At 41.6% G+C, this 18,553-nt stretch overlaps 1 protein-coding gene across 1 annotated transcript in view; it reads left to right on the top strand.

Moving 5' to 3' along the window:
- Positions 1-18,553, top strand: part of LOC308294396 (NT-3 growth factor receptor-like) — a gene marked incomplete at its 5' end in the record, with an annotated part of 181,311 nt that overhangs the window by 135,025 nt on the left and 27,733 nt on the right. The window contains one exon of the mRNA XM_080737129.1: positions 3,951-4,123. Coding sequence (XP_080593255.1) covers positions 3,951-4,123 — 173 coding nt within the window. The remainder of the gene's footprint in view (positions 1-3,950; positions 4,124-18,553) is intronic.

The raw sequence follows: 18,553 nt of genomic DNA, 5'->3' as shown, positions 1-18,553 counted from the left end.
GTGATTTGGTCGTAGGCCCCAAGCTTAGTCAAGACCATCATCACGACACAGCCTTGCTATTATACAGTATAACAGCGCAACCTTGAGAGTTATTTATAGGCCCTTTGCTTTTATTCCTCAGTTCTTCTATAAACTATTAAAGTAAATGGAGACAACATTTTATGAGTTTGTCAATGATGTTGTTGTTCTTCCGGCTCCACTAACAAATATAGTTTATTCAAGACTCCATCAACTTCAAAAGTGCTGCAGCCCTTGTATTGAGGTTAGCACTGGTTAGCTAATGAAGTGATACACTATGTTACGATAAAACAGTGTTTCTCAAATGGGGGTACCCCTAGGGGTATGCAGAGGTACTGCAGGGGGTACTCGAAAATTTAAGTTATTGACATGAAAACTGGACTGAAATGTTTTGGCCACAGTGTTGAAAATAAATCAGCTCAGTGCTCAGGAGGCACCGTTTTAAACTCTTTCACTCTTTCTTATTTGTGATTTTATATTCTTGAAATGGGGGTTTATCATAGCTTCATATAGGCCTACCACTATTTATTGGCTCAATTGCAATTTTATGAGCAAAATATTGTTGTCGGCTAAAGGGGGTACTTGGATTCAGAAATCAGGGAAAGGGGGTACTCAAGCCAAAAAAAATTGAGAACCACTGAGATAAAACATTTGGACGGTACTGTATATCAGCACTAATGGAATAGCAATCAAACTACAAAACTGGAACTGTATAAAATGTATTATAACACACATTGTAATACACTGGACTGTGTTATGAAAGCAGACGCAAGGCTAATGTATATTGTGATTAAACTGCCTTAAAACTTTACAGCAGTTACATTGACAATCATCCCATTATCTCTCCCAGCACACCAGTCCTGTCATTCTTTATCGATGTCTGATAAAGAAGAAAGATCCTAATCTAAAATGTGTAGGGCTCTTTTGGTGTCATTGTTAAATAAAAAGACTGCTGAAAATATTGAGGGGTTGGGGGGGATTGAACTGTCAAAAGTTTGGAGTGGCAATAATAAAAGACTGAAAGATAGATTATTTTCTAATGAATTCAGTTTCATACTAATGTCACCTTTGATGTACATCTAAGGTGCAGGCATGATGCATGATAAAGTACAGACAGACTAAGATAACAAGAAATACAAAAAGTGATAAGTGAGATAAGATTAAGGTACTGGATGAATATAAAGGAGCAAATAAACATAAAGCAACTCTCATACCAAACTAATTGGATAAACATAAAGTGATACATTTAGGCTACTAACAAAGACTCATAATTCCTCTCAGAGACCTTCTGCCATTTGAAAGACTAAATTACAGTAATTTGATTAAAGTTACACGTCTGCCTTAATAATGAATCCGGGGTTTTTCAAGGACGCACCTTCACTCGTCGTGGCTAAAAGATGCATTTTCGATAAAGATCGCAAAGTTATATCTCGACAGCTTTATGGACACGTCCGCTCCCAACAACCACTCTATCAGCCTCTTTACATCACCTCCGTCCATAAAGAAAACATTAATGGCCATTGACAGGGGAAAGGGTAGGAGAATTATTTTGTTGACTTTCTGTGTTCATCGTTTCTTTCTCATACCCGTCCGTCGTCCTATCCTCACCTTGATGAGTATGGTGCTGTAAAGAGAGAAAGAGGGGGGGGGGGGTCAATGAAGATTAAACATTTCTTGGTTTGAGTTACAGTACTTTAACCTGCTAACAATTGAGTGGAAGGATGGCACAGAACCAGAGAGCGCCGTGACAAGCATTACGTCAAACCAGGTCCAAACATAGCATGTGGACCATGTATGAAATGTTGGAGGGCTTTGAGTGATGACATCTCATATACAGGAAGCGGTGACACTCATCATGACTCATAATCCCATGGCTTCCTCAGCCCTTTTAATAGATCACTCAGGCTGACTGGAACCAAGGATCAGAGATATGTACTTGACCGTAGTAGCGATTGGTGTGTGACCGTTGTAACACCCACTTTGCTGTCACCTGTACGTTGCCTGTGGATTGGGCTGAAGTCATAGCTATATTGCTCAATTTCTGCAGTGAGCAGATTGCATACTATAGGCGTAAATTGCTCTCTCACTTGTTCTGCATCAAGCAGGATGATATGGTGTACACATACAGTATACTCTGGCCTTGTGTACGTTCTGCACCGTCTACAGTACATCTGTATATTTTTATTTGTCTTTATTGTGTTTCTCTTCTGTATCTGTATCTTTTACTGCTGTGCCATCTCTGGCGCCCGAATTTCCCCCTGCGTGTTCTATGAAGGTATCTTATCTATCTAGCACCGGCCTCTGCGTCAAGTGATACGAAGAGGTCACTGATTAGCATCGTTTCCAGAACAGATTGACATCAGCTGAGTCAAAAAAGTGACACTTACAACTACAACAAGGTCAAAACGAGAATAAATGGCAAAAGGTGTATTTATATAGTGTCTTGATCCAAAGCGCTTAAAGACCAACAACACCTAAATGTGACTTAATTAAAAATAACTACTGTATAACATCAGATAGTAGAAAAATAAGTTCTCTCCCTTACTCCCACATAACTCTCTCTCGCTCTCTCTCTCGCTACACACACACACACACGCACGCACACACACACACACACACACACACACACACACACACACACACACACACACACACACACACATACACACACACACACACAGAGCATACTAGGCGTTTCACGTTTTTAAAGGAACGTCAGTGGATTTGATTTATTGTGACAGCTCTCCTTTCTCTCTGTCTGCATGGACACACATCTGTCTTGTCCACTCTCACATCCCTCCACACATAAATCACACATGACACCCCAGAAATGCTCCCTTCTTTTCCACTGTGTGATGTTCAGCTACACAGTAGTGCAGACTGACTTCTCCTGTAGGGCTTCTCTCTGTATGGGAGACCTTAACCTGCCACTGCAAAATGAACTAGATTCCTGTAGATGCAATTGGAAATTGCAAGTGCGGTTGCTGTTGCCATAAAGCAGGGGTCTTCAACGTTTTCGGGCCAAGGACCCTTTAGTTGAGCGAGAGATGAAGCAGGGACCCCCACGACCTTTTCATAGATTCCATATAGTTTCATCGTTTTACAGCACGATCATCAGTGTGTTTTGGATTTTGGATGTCAATTTGTGTTTTCAGATATTCAACCACTTGAGCCGTCATTACATGAAAAACCTTTCACTCTGTACTTAGTCTGCTCTTTTCCCCATCTACACCAAACCTCTTTAACAAAAATAGCCGATCTACAAGCTCACAACGCCTCGCAGCGCGAGGCGTTGTGAGCTTGTAGATCTGCTTGTAGATCTGCTTGTAGATCTGGTTGCCCTCACAGGGCTCCCACACTAAAAATGTATGCACTGTAGGGGTGGGACAAAAAAACAGAATAACTTTCCATCTTCAGTTACAGATATTTTCAAGTGTCAGTTTACAGTTTACAGTTTAGCAGACTCTAATCCAAAGCGACTGAAAGAATGCAGAGTGCGTCACATGTACGTACGTCTCTCTTAAGGCCCTTTTCCACTGCAAGATGGAACCAGAACTTTCAGGAAGCTGAACCTATTTTTTATTTTTTGTTCTGGTTTTGTTTCCATTGTACACGGCCTGGTTCCAGACGAGGTTCCTGGAACCTTTTTAGGTCCTGCTCCTGAGGTAGAACTAAACTTGAAACCTATGGGAGGGGCCAGCAATGCTTTTTTTGGGACCTTCCCAGTTAGTTCTGGTTATATGGAAACGTAAGCAGAACTTGGTCCTGGAACTTCATGGGTTCTTGAAAGTTCTTGGTTCAGGATAGTTCTGGTTCTAGTTCTGGGTTGGCCCTACAGTGGAAATGGGGCTTTTGTCTCAACCACTCTCCATCTCTCATCCTCCTCCCTCTCTCCCTCTCTGTCTCTGTGTCCTTGTATTTCCTGTGGTCAGACCCTGAAGGACCCTACTCTTGCGGCCAGGAAGGACTTCCAGCGCGAAGCCGAGTTGCTGACCAACCTCCAGCACGAGCACATAGTGAAGTTCTACGGTGTGTGTGTGGACGGAGACCCCCTCATCATGGTGTTTGAGTACATGAAGCACGGCGATCTCAATAAGTTCCTCAGGTAAGTTGACTAAAATGATAAATGGTGCATTTCATCGTTGTCGGGCGGGAAACCTTGTACGTCTAAAACCGTTCCTTTTGTATTTATCATTTTAAAAGTGATTTAAAATAGTGAAAATAGACGATCTACAAGCTTGTAGATCGTCTATTTTCACTAGTTTTGTGCGACAGTCTTGAACAGATGAAGCGACAGAGGAAGCAGGGCTTTACTTTACGAAAAAACATACACATTTGAAACATGGAGATACAAGGTTTCTGCCCGACAGTGACGATTTATATTACGCCTTCATCCAAAGTGCACTACATTCATGCACACATTCATACACCGACGGCGGAGGAAACCGTGCAAGGCACCAACCTCATTGGGAGCAATTAGGCGTTCCTTGTCTTACTCAAGGTCATTGCGACACTAACTCTGGGGGAGCCCGGGATCAAACCTTCCGTCTCCCAAGTGGCCGCTCTACCGCCACTGCCGCTCCATGCCGACTAGTTATCTACGCCTTTGGTGGGGTCTGGGGATTTTAATTCAATTGAGTTTTTTTTATATCTTACCGCAGCCAAAAGTGTATGCCACCCTTCCCACCTCTTGCCCCCAGGGGCCTACTATATAGGCTCAAATCAGGAAGCTTTGATACCCTTCCCCCACTGGATTCAGGCCGGCCAATACGCAACTTGCAAACACATTGCTCTTGATGCACTTTCAAAATAGCTCCCAGTGCTGCATCAAGGACAGCTCTGCATACTGCACTCTAAAGCCCTTTGTCTTTGTTGACAGGGAACGAGGCGTGATGTGAGTTGCAGAAAGTGATAAAAGTAACATTTTCTCAGAGCACATGAAACAATGTCTTGGGTAGAGCTTCTTTTTGGGCATAAAGTTTTTGCCTTTATAGGGCAAGCCATCTAGAAGGTTGTATGTGCGTGTCTGCGCGCGTGTGTATGTGTGTTACTAGAGTATGTATGTTGGTATATTAAGTCCAGTCGTCACCCAAATATATAACGATAATCGACCAGATAATAAAATGGAACGGTTTTGGACATACAAGGTTTCCACAGGTTTCGGTGATCAGTTAATCACAAAGTCCAATACATGACTCCCGGTAGCTCCGCCCCCACCTTTCCCTCCACGTTACTGCTTTGAAGTCCGACAGCCCTCACTCAGTCATTCAACAACACTGTCAGCACGATGGAGGAGAATGTCACACACAGACACACTGCATGTCGCGTTTTGGACCCAGAGCGTCGAAATCTCTTCCAAATCCGTCAACAAGACCTGGCATGAAATTAGAAAAATATGTAGGCCTATTATTAAAACAAAGCAGCAGAGAATACAGAAGTTCTCTGCTGGATTCAGAGCCGTTTTACACTGACTCGGAAAGATTTAAATATGAATAGGCCCTACACTGTATTGGCTAAATGGCTCATGACTATAACATCAACACCTTATTTGTTATGTTAAATAGCTACTGATTATCCCCCTTGGGATAATAAAGATATCTATCTATCTATATATCTATTAAGTGGCCTGCCTAACATAAGCCATAAGCATACTACCATCATCATTATCAGCACAGACTTTATTTGTTTAGATCGATTCATGCCATTATAATGATTAGTGTTATTGACCTGGGCGGAATATGAGTTACTTTCATCAAGTCATATGAACTGAGAAAATATGTGTAGGCTACTTATTTATACCAACACAAACATTGTATGTGTTTATATGAAGAAGCACCAAGGAATAGGCTACTTCATCTGATATAAAGCAACTTATCACTGGACTGGACAGTTGTGTAGGCCTACATAAGGTAAGAAAGACAACTAATAAATATAACTACCAGTGAATTTGACGCCTAAACGGCGTGTTAATGTATTTATTTGATCTGTGATGATGGTGTTTAAACAGCCTATAGCGACGAATGAGGTAGACAGTATCCTACTCTGTCTATTTCTCTTATTTCACAACAACCAGAATAAACTGCTTCAAATGTAGGCTAGGCCTACATGTTTCTTATCATGTCGATTGCTTATAAATGATATCTCTGGCGTTAAAACGTCTCGATTCCGAAAAGTTTTAGCCGCAGCGAGTCGCAAATACAGCCAAGGGTGTCGTCGCACACATTCTGGGCCCTGGGTACAAGGATTCACTGCGGGCCCACATGAATGTTCTTCATCTGGGGATTTCAAAAATAGCAGATATACAAGCTCGCAACGCGGCACTCTCGAGTTTATATAATCTGCTATTTTTTTTATAGCTAAAGTATAAAATAATTAAGGCCCTTCCACCTTGGGCCTTAGTAACTCAGTCCCTCTTCCCCCTCTTATGACGCACCTGCACGCATCCCCTGTTGCATGTCAGAAAAAATACACTTCGCGTTGTTCATTCATCATTAGGCTACTTGATCAGTAGCTATTTTACATAACAAATAAGGTGTTGTAGTCATGGGTCAATGGCCTTTTAGCCAACACAGTGTATTCATATTTAAATCGGCTTTTTTATATAAAAAACGGCGATCTGTGGTCCAACAGACAGGGGCTTCCTCATTCCTTTATTTCCCAAATATTCCTCTGCAGTTTTGTTCCATAGTTTTGTTCCAACCTTCCTCCAATGCATGCCTTGCCCTGCCGACGGACCAGGAAGAGATTTCGAAGCTCTGGGTCCAACACTGAATTAGTATTTAATGTGTAAAATGTGTGTACAATCCGCCGTATTTCCCATTGAAGTGAATGAAGCCAATAGCGGCGCGCTGTGATAGTGGCGGAGGCAGCTTTTGGAGGGGGCGGAGCCGGGAGTCGTCCATTGAGCCACTAAGACGATCAAATAGCATTAGCTCATCGCAGCAACCGTTGCGTCATGTTTGACATACTGAGTTCCTTCCACACAATACACTAAATTTTGTCTCCATTGCTCTGTTTAGCTTGTGCTGATTGGTTAGCTACCTTTCACCCTGTCCTTTTGTCAACTCTCCTCAAATAAAGACATGGTATATGATGAATACTGATCACCCAGAGGTTCATCATTGCCGGAGGGCTGCCTAAGGCCTCGGGCTGATTCAAGCAGTCCAGAGGTTGGATAACAATGGAACTGAATGAACCTGGTGATCATTGGGCTGTTCACATATTCATTAATGGGATAGTTCACCACCAAGTTGACTTTTTTCTATCGATTGCTCACCCCCACGAAAACTTGAATTGGATATGGATATTGTTTTGTTTTTGTCGCGTTCCTAAGTCAATCATTTGAGGAGACTGTTTTGTCTCCATAGGGAGCAAAGCAGGCTTTTTGTGTCTCCATAGGGAACCACTGCTGGTCATCAAATTATTGGCTTAATTAGGAATGCGACCAAAACAAAAACATATCCATGAAATCCATGAAGTCTCCATGGGGTGAATAATCGGTAGTATATTTAAAGATCAGTTAATCAATTGTGCTGATGCCCTACCTACCTCACGACCTATCTATCTTTTCTGCGTCATTGTTTGTTCCTACAGGATTGCACACTGGAAGAGGAATTAACCTCTCCCTTCTTCTGGTGCTTTGCACGTTTGTGATTGAGCAACAATGTTAAGAAGCAGTGGTGGACACAGTAGGCTACTCAAACCCAGTAGAGTTAACGTGTAGATACTCCTGGTCAAATATTACTCAACTACAAATGACTGTCAGGTTGAGTTTAAGTACTGGAGTCCTTGCTCCTAAAATACTTAAGTAAGTAGCATGTGTTTAAAAACACCTAAGTGTGGTGTGGCTATTGTGATGGCAGACCCCTGAGCAGTGTTGTTCAGTGGATTGGAGCAACGGTGTACATGTGGCTATTCTGATGGTAAACCACTAAACAGTGTGTCTGACACGTTTGGTGTGGATCGGAGCAACAGTGCGCCACACTAGTCCGGATGTTACGTTTGTGACGTTCACCGTGGCGTGTGCCCACAATCAAGCTAACCTCTAGCACAGGGTTCCCCAATTAGTTTTCCCCAAGGGCCGAATTATGTCTAGGGTACCAAGCCGAGGGCCACAACATTGCGGGGGGCGATGGCGGCGTTCCCGCTACTCCAGCGACAGTTCAGATATACTAGTGTTGTTGTTGTTACTGGTGCTTTGTGAGACTAGAGAGTTAAGAAGTACATCAAGCACATGTTGACATTAGTACACAATGCGGCTCACAGGGCTTATCACCCCCTCAATCCTTTTATCGCTCGGCTCATGCAGGGCGCATAGAGGCTGGATATGTGATAAAACAGCATATCTCAGATAGATAGTGCACTGATGCTGTGTTCTTTATTTTATAAGTCAGAGTAAGGCATTCACCGCCGAAACCCTACTTGGCCCACTTATCTCTTTGTGTTTGTTCTGATGTTGACTTTTTTCTTTTATCGATTTGTTGAGGTTTTGTTGTGAGGACAGACATGGTGACATTACAGTAAAGTGCACCTGTACTATATCTCCTCACAGCAATCTATGAATCTTCCCATCACGGAGGAACCCAGTGTTTTGAACCACTTTATAGTTGCCTCTGTACTTGGTCCGTAGGGCTGTCACAATTATTACATAATCGTCTAACCGCAATTATTTGACACAATCGCGATTATTTTTCATAATCGTCGTTTCCATGTTGAAAAATGTTCATATATTAAAAAAAAAAGTTAAAAATAGTGGAAATAGCACATCTACAAGCTCACAACGCGGTGCATCACGACGCGTTGTGAGCTTGTAGTTCGGCTATTTCCACTATCAATGTTCTTTTTTAAGTATAAAGTTGTCAAATATGTCAGTAATGTCCTTGTATATTTAGGTTATGTGTCATATCTACCATGTGCAACTTCAAAGCCTAAAAGCCAAAAAGAAATGTAATTGTCAATGACAAAAACACAATTAAATCGTTAATCGCAATTATTTGAGTGACAATTAATCGTCATGTAAAATGTCATAATCGTGACAGCCCTATTGGTCCGCTCTGTTTCCTTCTCCACCAAATCTGTTTGCCAGAAATGACCGATCTACCGAGCTCACAATTTCAAAACGTGACACATTGTGAGCTTGTAGATCGGCTTGTAGAGCTTGTAGATAAGCAAAAATGAGCGTACCAATTCTCTAAATATAGCAGGTTCAAGTGGTTACACCTTATATACTTAGTTGACCATACTCCCCCAGGGCTCTGTAGTCCCTCTAGTATTTCTCTCAAATCGGTTTGCCCCCAAATAATTGATCTACAACCTCACAACGCAACATATTTTGCGAATGTTTTCTAAGGGTTCATGAGGTTAAAGTCCTCAGCGTGGCCACAGCGTGTCATCTTTAAATCTTATGTGTGGTGGTTATGACTCTCGGGCCGGTTTCTGTTTCATAAATCCCTGCTTCAGTTAGCCACCTCTCGCAGTTATTACAAATACTCACCATTATCTCTTTGCCCCATTAGTGTGATAAGACTTTGGCTTGGGATCTGATGTCACCGCATTAAAATTCACATCCTCAATCCTCTACCCCCCCCCCCAACACCAAGAGCAGCTTATCCAGTCACAGTCCTGTTATGCAGTGGTTCTTAAATTTTCTCACGTTTCTCAGGACCCCCAAATTCACATGTATTTGGCCACGGACCCACATCTGAAAAGAGATTATGCCAGGGACCCCCATACAAGATTTATGTTAAAATGTTTCAATCTACTGCTCATGCAAGAAGGCATCCTTAGGCTTGCTCAGGGGAGATATTGTGCCTTCAAGCTGTACTACTTGTCAAACAGTACACGTGTCCTACCTGATACCAGGGTTTACATATCTATATTTTAACCAATCCATAAGGATTGGTTAAAATAATATTTTATTTTTCAGATTGCAAGTTGAACTCTCTGGCATCCACATTTTGTTTTAAACTACCGCTGTCTTTTTTGCACATGAATGAATACTACCAGGAGAAAAACATTCTACCATTTGTTGACGTCGGGCAGGAACCTGCAGCAAGAGCCGTTGGCCGCCGCGTCCACGTCCATGGACGCGGCCGTGGACGCGTCCATGGACGCGGCCGCGAAAAAAACGTCCGTGGACGCGAGGCCGCGTCCACGGACGCAAACGGCCGGCCGTCCCGGCCGTGGACGCGGCCGTGGACGCAGACGGCCGGGGACGCGGCCGTGGACGCGGCCGTGGACGAGGCCGTGGCCGTGGACGCAAACGGCCGGCCGTGGACGCAAACGGCCGGCCGTGGACGGGTCCATGGACGAGGCCGCGAAAAAAAGGCAGCGAAAAAGAAAAAAAAAGGTGGCTATTGTATGTATTTTTTGATGGAGATTTCAAATATGACCTTCTTTTTTGCATAGGACAACTCTAACCTGCATCAATTGGTATTTTATAATTGCCAATTGTACCCCATCCATCTAAAAAACAAATTGGATGTCTATTGTATGTATTTTTTGATGGAGAATTCAAATATTAATTTCTTTTTGGGATAGGACAACTCTAACCTGCATCAATTGGTATTTTATAATTGCCAATTGTACCCTATCCATCTCAAAAACAAATTGGATGTCTATTGTATGTATTTTTTGATGGGGAATTCAAATGTTACCTTCTTTTTTAGATATGACAACTCTAACCTAAATCAATTGGTGCATCAACCTACTTACTATCTATCTATCTGTCTGTCTATCTATCTATCTATCTATCTATCTATCTATCTATCTATCTATCTATCTATCTATCTATCTATCTATCTATCTATCTATCTATCTATACTTCACCTTTAGTCCAGAAGAGAGTTCAGCCTCAGGAACTTGCACACATGGAACTGTGTCATGACTGTGTCATGGAGCTAAAACAGAGCTATGTTAAATACTCACAATGACTCTGATGGACCAATCAGGGTGGTGGTGGGGGGAGGGATCAACAATAGACAGAAACTGGATAATGCTTTGTTAACTGTCCCACCTAAGTCCCTGCTAGTCTGAACAAACATCACCTTCCCTCTCATAACACTACTACTACTACATTTATATAAAGCTGCTCTTGCATTTGAATTCAAGTCTGACACAAGTTAAGGTTAACTTAGGTAGTATTTCATTTCGCTGGCTTTTAGGGTCTGTGTGAGTGTGTAGGCTCACAAATTATTATAATTGTCATTAAGTGACTCTGAGATCTATCCATCCATCCATCCATCCATCCATCTATTTATGTATACTTACTGTTTACATTTTCTATAAATATTTATTTCTATATAAAACTCAGTTGTGTGGAGTTATTGTGTGCCCTTTCTTGTTGCTAAAGAGTCCATTTGTTCACTAGACATTAAGTCAAGGTTACTATTTTGAGTTGAAGCTAAGTGTTTTATTGCTTTGTGGTTTAACATGATTTAAAAGGCAAATTCATTGTTATGGTTACTTTAGAAGACTGCTTTTGCATTCATGAGTTAAGAGAGCCAAGCTAATTCAAAGAGTTAGGTTAAAGGAACACAAAACATGACCTAACTCACAGCTGCCATTGGACAGACAGTTACAACATACTCTTATCTTTCACAGAACAGACAATTATCATTTATTTGATCTATTTGAGACTATGTAGCTGCTCTAGGGGAAATAGAGCATTATATCAGCCTATTCAATTGATAATGACCAATGGGTGCCAGTTTCTAAGTAGTTAAAGCATATTAACATAACAATATATGTGGCCTAGACATGGATATTGCCCAATCAACTCGTAATCTACAGAAATGTCCACCACATCACACAGTATAAAACCTAGTAGGCTTAGTGGATTACCTATGTTAAATCATGTCAGGTTAGTTTGGTTCAAGGTTCAAGTATAATAATTTATGAGCCAAAAATGTGCACAAATGTACAATCACATCTAGGCTAGAATGATAACATAAAGTCCTGACTACTCCTTGTTATTGTGGTCCTAAATACTACAATGATTAGTTTGGATGCATTGCTTCTATCATGTCCAATTAAAAATAAATACATTACATATACAGAAATCTGCCTTCTCCTGTATTGTATTAGTGACATTCATTATAAATAGTAAAATAACAGGACAGAGCAAAAAAGGCCTCTGCAAAAAAGGCCTCTGCAACTAACCTAACCTAACACACACTATGTGTTAATGTTGATCAATATAATAATGTAAAAATACAAAGTTAAGTAGACCTAAGTAAGAAATAGTAAATACATTGTAATAATACATTGAAGGGGAAATGTAGGAAAACAAATGCAACTCAGCATTGAATTTATGGCAAACATTTTGCTACTCAACCCTTTCCAAATAATATACAATTAAGAAGTGGGATGTTCCACTTAGTAAGAGAAAGAATTAATGACATATATTTTTTTTTTAAAGCTAGAAGACTCACCTATTATAGTAACCATGTGAATTGCTAATAATGTTATGGGTCAGATGTGTAAAGATCTATCACATTGTATTGTTCTTTTCAGACTCAACAATAATAATGATGATGTTACTTAAATGCTGATCAATGTGTGAATCTGGCTCTTATCAGGTGTGTGTTTTCTCTCCCTGTCCTGTGCTGTCCTCAGTTAAACCAAGACAGTACTGTTGTGACCAATGTGGAAAAAGCCTTCAGCTCAATTTATTATCTCAAAGTAGACCAGAGAATTCATACCGGAGTGAAGCCATTCAGCTGTGAACAATGTGGGAAGTATTTTGCTCGTCTGGACAATTAAAAGATCATAAGCGTTCACATACTGGAGAGAAACCTTATTGTTGTGACCAGTGTGGGAAAAGATTTGTTCAAAAGGGGATTTTAAAAGAACACCAGAGAATTCACACTAGAGAGAAGCCCTATTGCTGTGACCAGTGTGGGAAAAGCTTTACTCGATTGTCTTATCTCAAAATACATGAACGAATTCACACAGGAGAGAAACCGTACAGCTGTGTCCAATGTGGAGAAAAGTTCAGTTTAACGGCTGCTCTGAAAGTACACCAGAGATTTCACACCGAAGAAAAGCCTTACTGCTGTGAACACTGTGGCAAACGTTTCACTGTAAAATCTAGCCTCGTACAACACAAGAAGATTCACACTTGAGAGAGACCTTACTGCTGTCACCAATGTGGGAAAAGGTTCACTCTGAAGACGGCTCTGAAAAGACACCTGAAAATCCACACTGGTGAGAAGCCATATACTGCTGTGTCCAGTGTGAGAAAAGGTTCAGTGATATTCATCATCTCAAAGCACACCAGAAAAATCACACTGGAAAGAAACCTTATTGCTGTGACCAGTGTGGAAAGAGCTTTCCTAGACTGGAACATATCAAAATACACCAACAAATTCACACCGGAGAGAAACCTTATATCTGTAACCAATGTGGGGAAAACTCTGTCAGGTACATGTCTACCGTTAGAGGCCACTGGCATGAGTGCCTTTTTAGCTCTGTTGGGGCTTGGTGAATGTACTCTGTTGTTGTTTTTTTTTAATTATTATCTTTGTAATGTATGGTCTTCTTACCCTGTGGGCCTTGAGCCTGTAATAAAGTATTGCTGTGCAGTGTGAGTGTCTGATTGCATGTGATCAGATAAAGACACAACAGAGGCCTTTTTTGCTCTGTCCTGTTATTTTACTATTTATAATGAATGTCACTAATACAATACAGGAGAAGGCAGATTTCTGTATGTATGTAATGTATTTATTTTTAATTTGACATGATAGAAGCAATGCATCCAAACTAATCATTGTAGTATTTAGGACCACAATAACAAGGAGTAGTCAGGACTTTATGTTATCATTCTAGCCTAGATGTGATTGTACATTTGTGCTGTTTACATTTTTGTCTCATAAATTATTATACTTGAATCTTGAACCAAACTAACCTGACATGATTTAACATAGGTAATCCACTAAGCCTACTAGGTTTTATACTGTGTGATGTGGTGGACATTTCTGTAGATTACGAGTTGATTGGGCAATGTCCATGTCTAGGCCACATATATTGTTATGTTAATATGCTTTAACTACTTAGAAACTGGCACCCATTGGTCATTATCAATTGAATAGGCTGATATAATGCTCTATTTCCCCTAGAGCAGCTACATAGTCTCAAATAGATCAAATAAATGATAATTGTCTGTTCTGTGAAAGATAAGAGTATGTTGTAACTGTCTGTCCAATGGCAGCTGTGAGTTAGGTCATGTTTTGTGTTCCTTTAACCTAACTCTTTGAATTAGCTTGGCTCTCTTAACTCATGAATGCAAAAGCAGTCTTCTAAAGTAACCATAACAATGAATTTGCCTTTTAAATCATGTTAAACCACAAAGCAATAAAACACTTAGCTTCAACTCAAAATAGTAACCTTGACTTAATGTCTAGTGAACAAATGGACTCTTTAGCAACAAGAAAAGGCACACAATAACTCCACACAACTGAGTTTTATATAGAAATAAATATTTATAGAAAATGTAAACAGTAAGTATAAATAAATGGATGGATGGATGGATGGATGGATGGATGGATGGATGGATGGATGGATGGATAGATCTCAGAGTCACTTAATGACAATTATAATAATTTGTGAGCCTACACACTCACACAGACCCTAAAAGCCAGCAAAATGAAATACTACCTAAGTTAACCTTAACTTGTGTCAGACTTGAATTCAAATGCAAGAGCAGCTTTATATAAATGTAGTAGTAGTAGTGTTATGAGAGGGAAGGTGATGTTTGTTCAGACTAGCAGGGACTTAGGTGGGACAGTTAACAAAGCATTATCCAGTTTCTGTCTATTGTTGATCCCTCCCCCCACCACCACCCTGATTGGTCCATCAGAGTCATTGTGAGTATTTAACATGGCTCTGTTTTAGCTCCATGACACAGTCATGACACAGTTCCATGTGTGCAAGTTCCTGAGGCTGAACTCTCTTCTGGACTAAAGGTGAAGTATAAATAAATAGATGGATAGATAGATGGATAGATGGATAGATAGATAGATAGATAGATAGATAGATAGTAAGTAGGTTGATGCACCAATTGATGCAGGTCAGAGTTGTCATATCTAAAAAAGAAGGTAACATTTGAATTCCCCATCAAAAAATACATACAATAGACATCCAATTTGTTTTTGAGATGGATAGGGTACAATTGGCAATTATAAAATACCAATTGATGCAGGTTAGAGTTGTCCTATCCCAAAAAGAAGGTAATATTTGAATTCTCCATCAAAAAATACATACAATAGACATCCAATTTGTTTTTTAGATGGATAGGGTACAATTGGCAATTATAAAATACCAATTGATGCAGGTTAGAGTTGTCCTATGCAAAAAAGAAGGTCATATTTGAATTCTCCATCAAAAAATACATACAATAGACACCTTTTTTTTTCTTTTTCGCTGCCTTTTTTTCGCGACCTCGTCCATGGACCCGTCCACGGCCGGCCGTTTGCGTCCACGGCCGGCCGTTTGCGTCCACGGCCGCGGCCTCGTCCACGGCCGCGTCCACGGCCGCGTCCCCGGCCGTCTGCGTCCACGGCCGCGTCCACGGTCGCGTCCACGGCCGGGACGGCCGGCCGTTTGCGTCCGTGGACGCGGCCTCGCGTCCACGGACGTTTTTTTCGCGGCCGCGTCCATGGACGCGTCCACGGTCGCGTCCATGGACGTGGACGCGGCGGCCAGCGGCTGTCTCTCGGAACCTGGTGTCTCCATTATATGATTTCAACTTTTGATCACCCAGGCGTTCATCGTTGCTCAAGGGCTGCCCACCGCTCATGCTGATTCAGTCATTCCCGAGGTTGGATACTGACACTGATGAACTTCAGGTGATCATTTGGCTGATCACATTGCTGTCAGTCACACCATACTCACTCATAGGCTACTTGATCATGTTACAGCGTCACACTAAAGTATCAGCTCTAAACACGGCTCGGAAAAACACACCACGTTTTCGGCTTGTACTACTACTGTACCAGCTTGTGCTACTTTTACTACTAATACACATTCGAATCATGAAAAGTAACTGTTTTGGACATAATGAGGTTTCAACCCGACTGAGACTATATGCATTAACAAAGACATTGAGAAAGTAGTATTTGATAAAACACTATAATTCAATAATAATTGCACTGACCTTTTTTGATATTTCAGCGGCAGCATGAGTCGAACTGGTTTTTCACTTTATTCTTTGACACTAGCCTATACAGTGCACCGTTTTCTTTCTTTCTTTAAAGCTTATGAAATTGTCCCAATTCCACCTCGTACTTCATCCCCACTCTCTCTCTCGCCTTCAATTCTAGCCAGTAACAGTAACAGCAGTACCAGGTTTCCACCCAACAGCGACGAGGTGGAGTGTGTGACTGCTGGCTTGGTAGCTAGACAGTGATGAATGGACAGAGGGCCTTGGGGTGGGGAGCAGCTGTAGTCTATAGGGGAACGGAACAGGCATGTGACCAGAGGGTTGACACATCCAGGTGGGGGAGTGAGTGAGTGAATTCAGCTACTGTCAGGGCACTTAACCCCACCCGGTGTGTGGGCCTGTGCGCGCGCGCGTGTGTGCGTGTGTGCGAGCGAGCGTGTGAGTGTGCAACTTAATAACTGTGAAGCAGTCTTTGACGGTGGTTCTCAAACATTTCATGTATAGTCCCATTTGAAAATATTTAGTGTCAAAACTTTTTTCTAAAAATTGCTGACCTCCAGGCTCGGCTATTTTTGAAAAAGCAAACAACGTGTGTTTAAAGTGTTCATACCCGTAATTGAGTTGGGGTAGTCCATGATAACAGCAGTGCCACCCATTATGAACTCATATTCACTTTCCTGGATACCAATAAAAAAAGCCTTGTTTGTCGGTCAGTTGTTAGCTTAGCTAGCTAATTCCTGTAATAATCCAGTAGTTATGGTTAATAAAAAAGATAATGGGAGAAATAACCTTGTTTTGGCTTCTCTCTCCCCCAGACCCGCCATGCACTGGTTGATTATATGGTGAACCTGGCTAGGCATCCCAAAGATAAAATATCACTGTACAACATTACACAAAACATTTCGATCGGTTAAGTCTAGAGGGTGGTTAACAACTTGTATTATAGTGTATCTTATATGAGCTGTTTGAACTGAAGATGTGTGTCATTGATTGATTCATAATTAAAACCTAGAAAGGTGCAATTCTGGGAAATGGCAAGTGTGGTTGCACTGATGTGAGTCGCGAGGAAAACACTGGGAAATGAATTCCGTCTTACCATTTATATTATATATTGTGATGTCAAGTGAAGCATGGCTGTTGTGCAAAGGTTAACAAAAAGCAGGTTCACTTTGCCAGCAAAAAAAATATCGGACCTTGAACAATAGTGTGTCCAAAAAGTGTGTCCCAGAATAGTCCCTTATAATAGTTTCCAAATTAGGGACAATTCCTTATTTCAAGGGACGGTTGGCAACCCTGTCCTGGAGAGACACCAAATTTCTCTTTTTTTTTGGGCTTCAAATTGCAAAGGTTTGGGAACCCCTGTGTCTCTGTGAACTAATATATATACAGGCCTTGGTTAGAATACTCAGTGGAGGGCCTATTTAAAGCTGTCTGTGTGCTTGCTAACCAGCCTGACACTGAGTGATGGATGAGTCTGTCTTTGAGAATAAAGCAGCCTGATGAAGTGACAGCCTGACAAACGGAGCTGCCCTCCCAGAACATACTGTACTGGCAGACTTTGGTTAAAATAGTGCCTGTTGTATAAGCATCACTTCATGTCAGAGGAAGGAGCTGTGTATTTGGGTGTTATGTACCAATCTTACCAGACAGTGATTGATCGATGCAGGGTTCCATACAGGGAGGGACATTTCCTTGCACTGAAGCCCTATATACACCAGCGGCCATATGTGGTCCCCAGCGGCCACAGGCACACAAGAGCATCAAAAAGCTTAGATTACAGCAGTGTTTAACACTTCAGATGGCCATAACTTGGTTACTGTTGCTCTGTGGAGCAGGAGCTAAGCTCCAACATCTGTCTTTCTCCTGGTAGTATTCCAAACTGGTGGAAAGAACGTGTTCAAAAGTAAACTGAGGCCTAATTCAAAGTTTGTTGTACGCCCAGGGTCCCATTGGCCAAGTTTCGCAGGAGGCACTGTGAGGACTAGTGGGAGGCTTGATGAAATTAGCACCACTCACTTCACACTAGGTGTGATTTTTAACTAAACCTTTTGATATTATCAAACATACAGTAGGATATCAAACATATCAGACAGTTTCCAAAAGGAAATGCGGGTATTTTGTTTGACCAGAAGCAGGGATATAAATCACACCCAGTGTGAAGTGAGCGGTGCCCTTTATGAGTTAATTTCATTACGCGTCGCTGATGTGGCCCTCAGTGGCCGTGTGGTCAGAATGTCCGCCCTGAGACTGGGAGGTCAAGGGCTTGATTCCCCGGCCGGGGTCATACCAAAAACTATGCCTCCCTGCTTGGCACTCAGCATCAAGGGTTGGGTTGGGGTAAGTCCCTGCAACATACTAGCTTCATATGTCCAGGGG

This window comes from Nannobrachium achirus, assembly GCF_963921795.1.
Source record: "Nannobrachium achirus genome assembly, chromosome: 11".
NCBI lineage: Eukaryota > Metazoa > Chordata > Actinopteri > Myctophiformes > Myctophidae > Nannobrachium > Nannobrachium achirus.
This window is presented reverse-complemented; position numbering and strand designations above follow the sequence as displayed.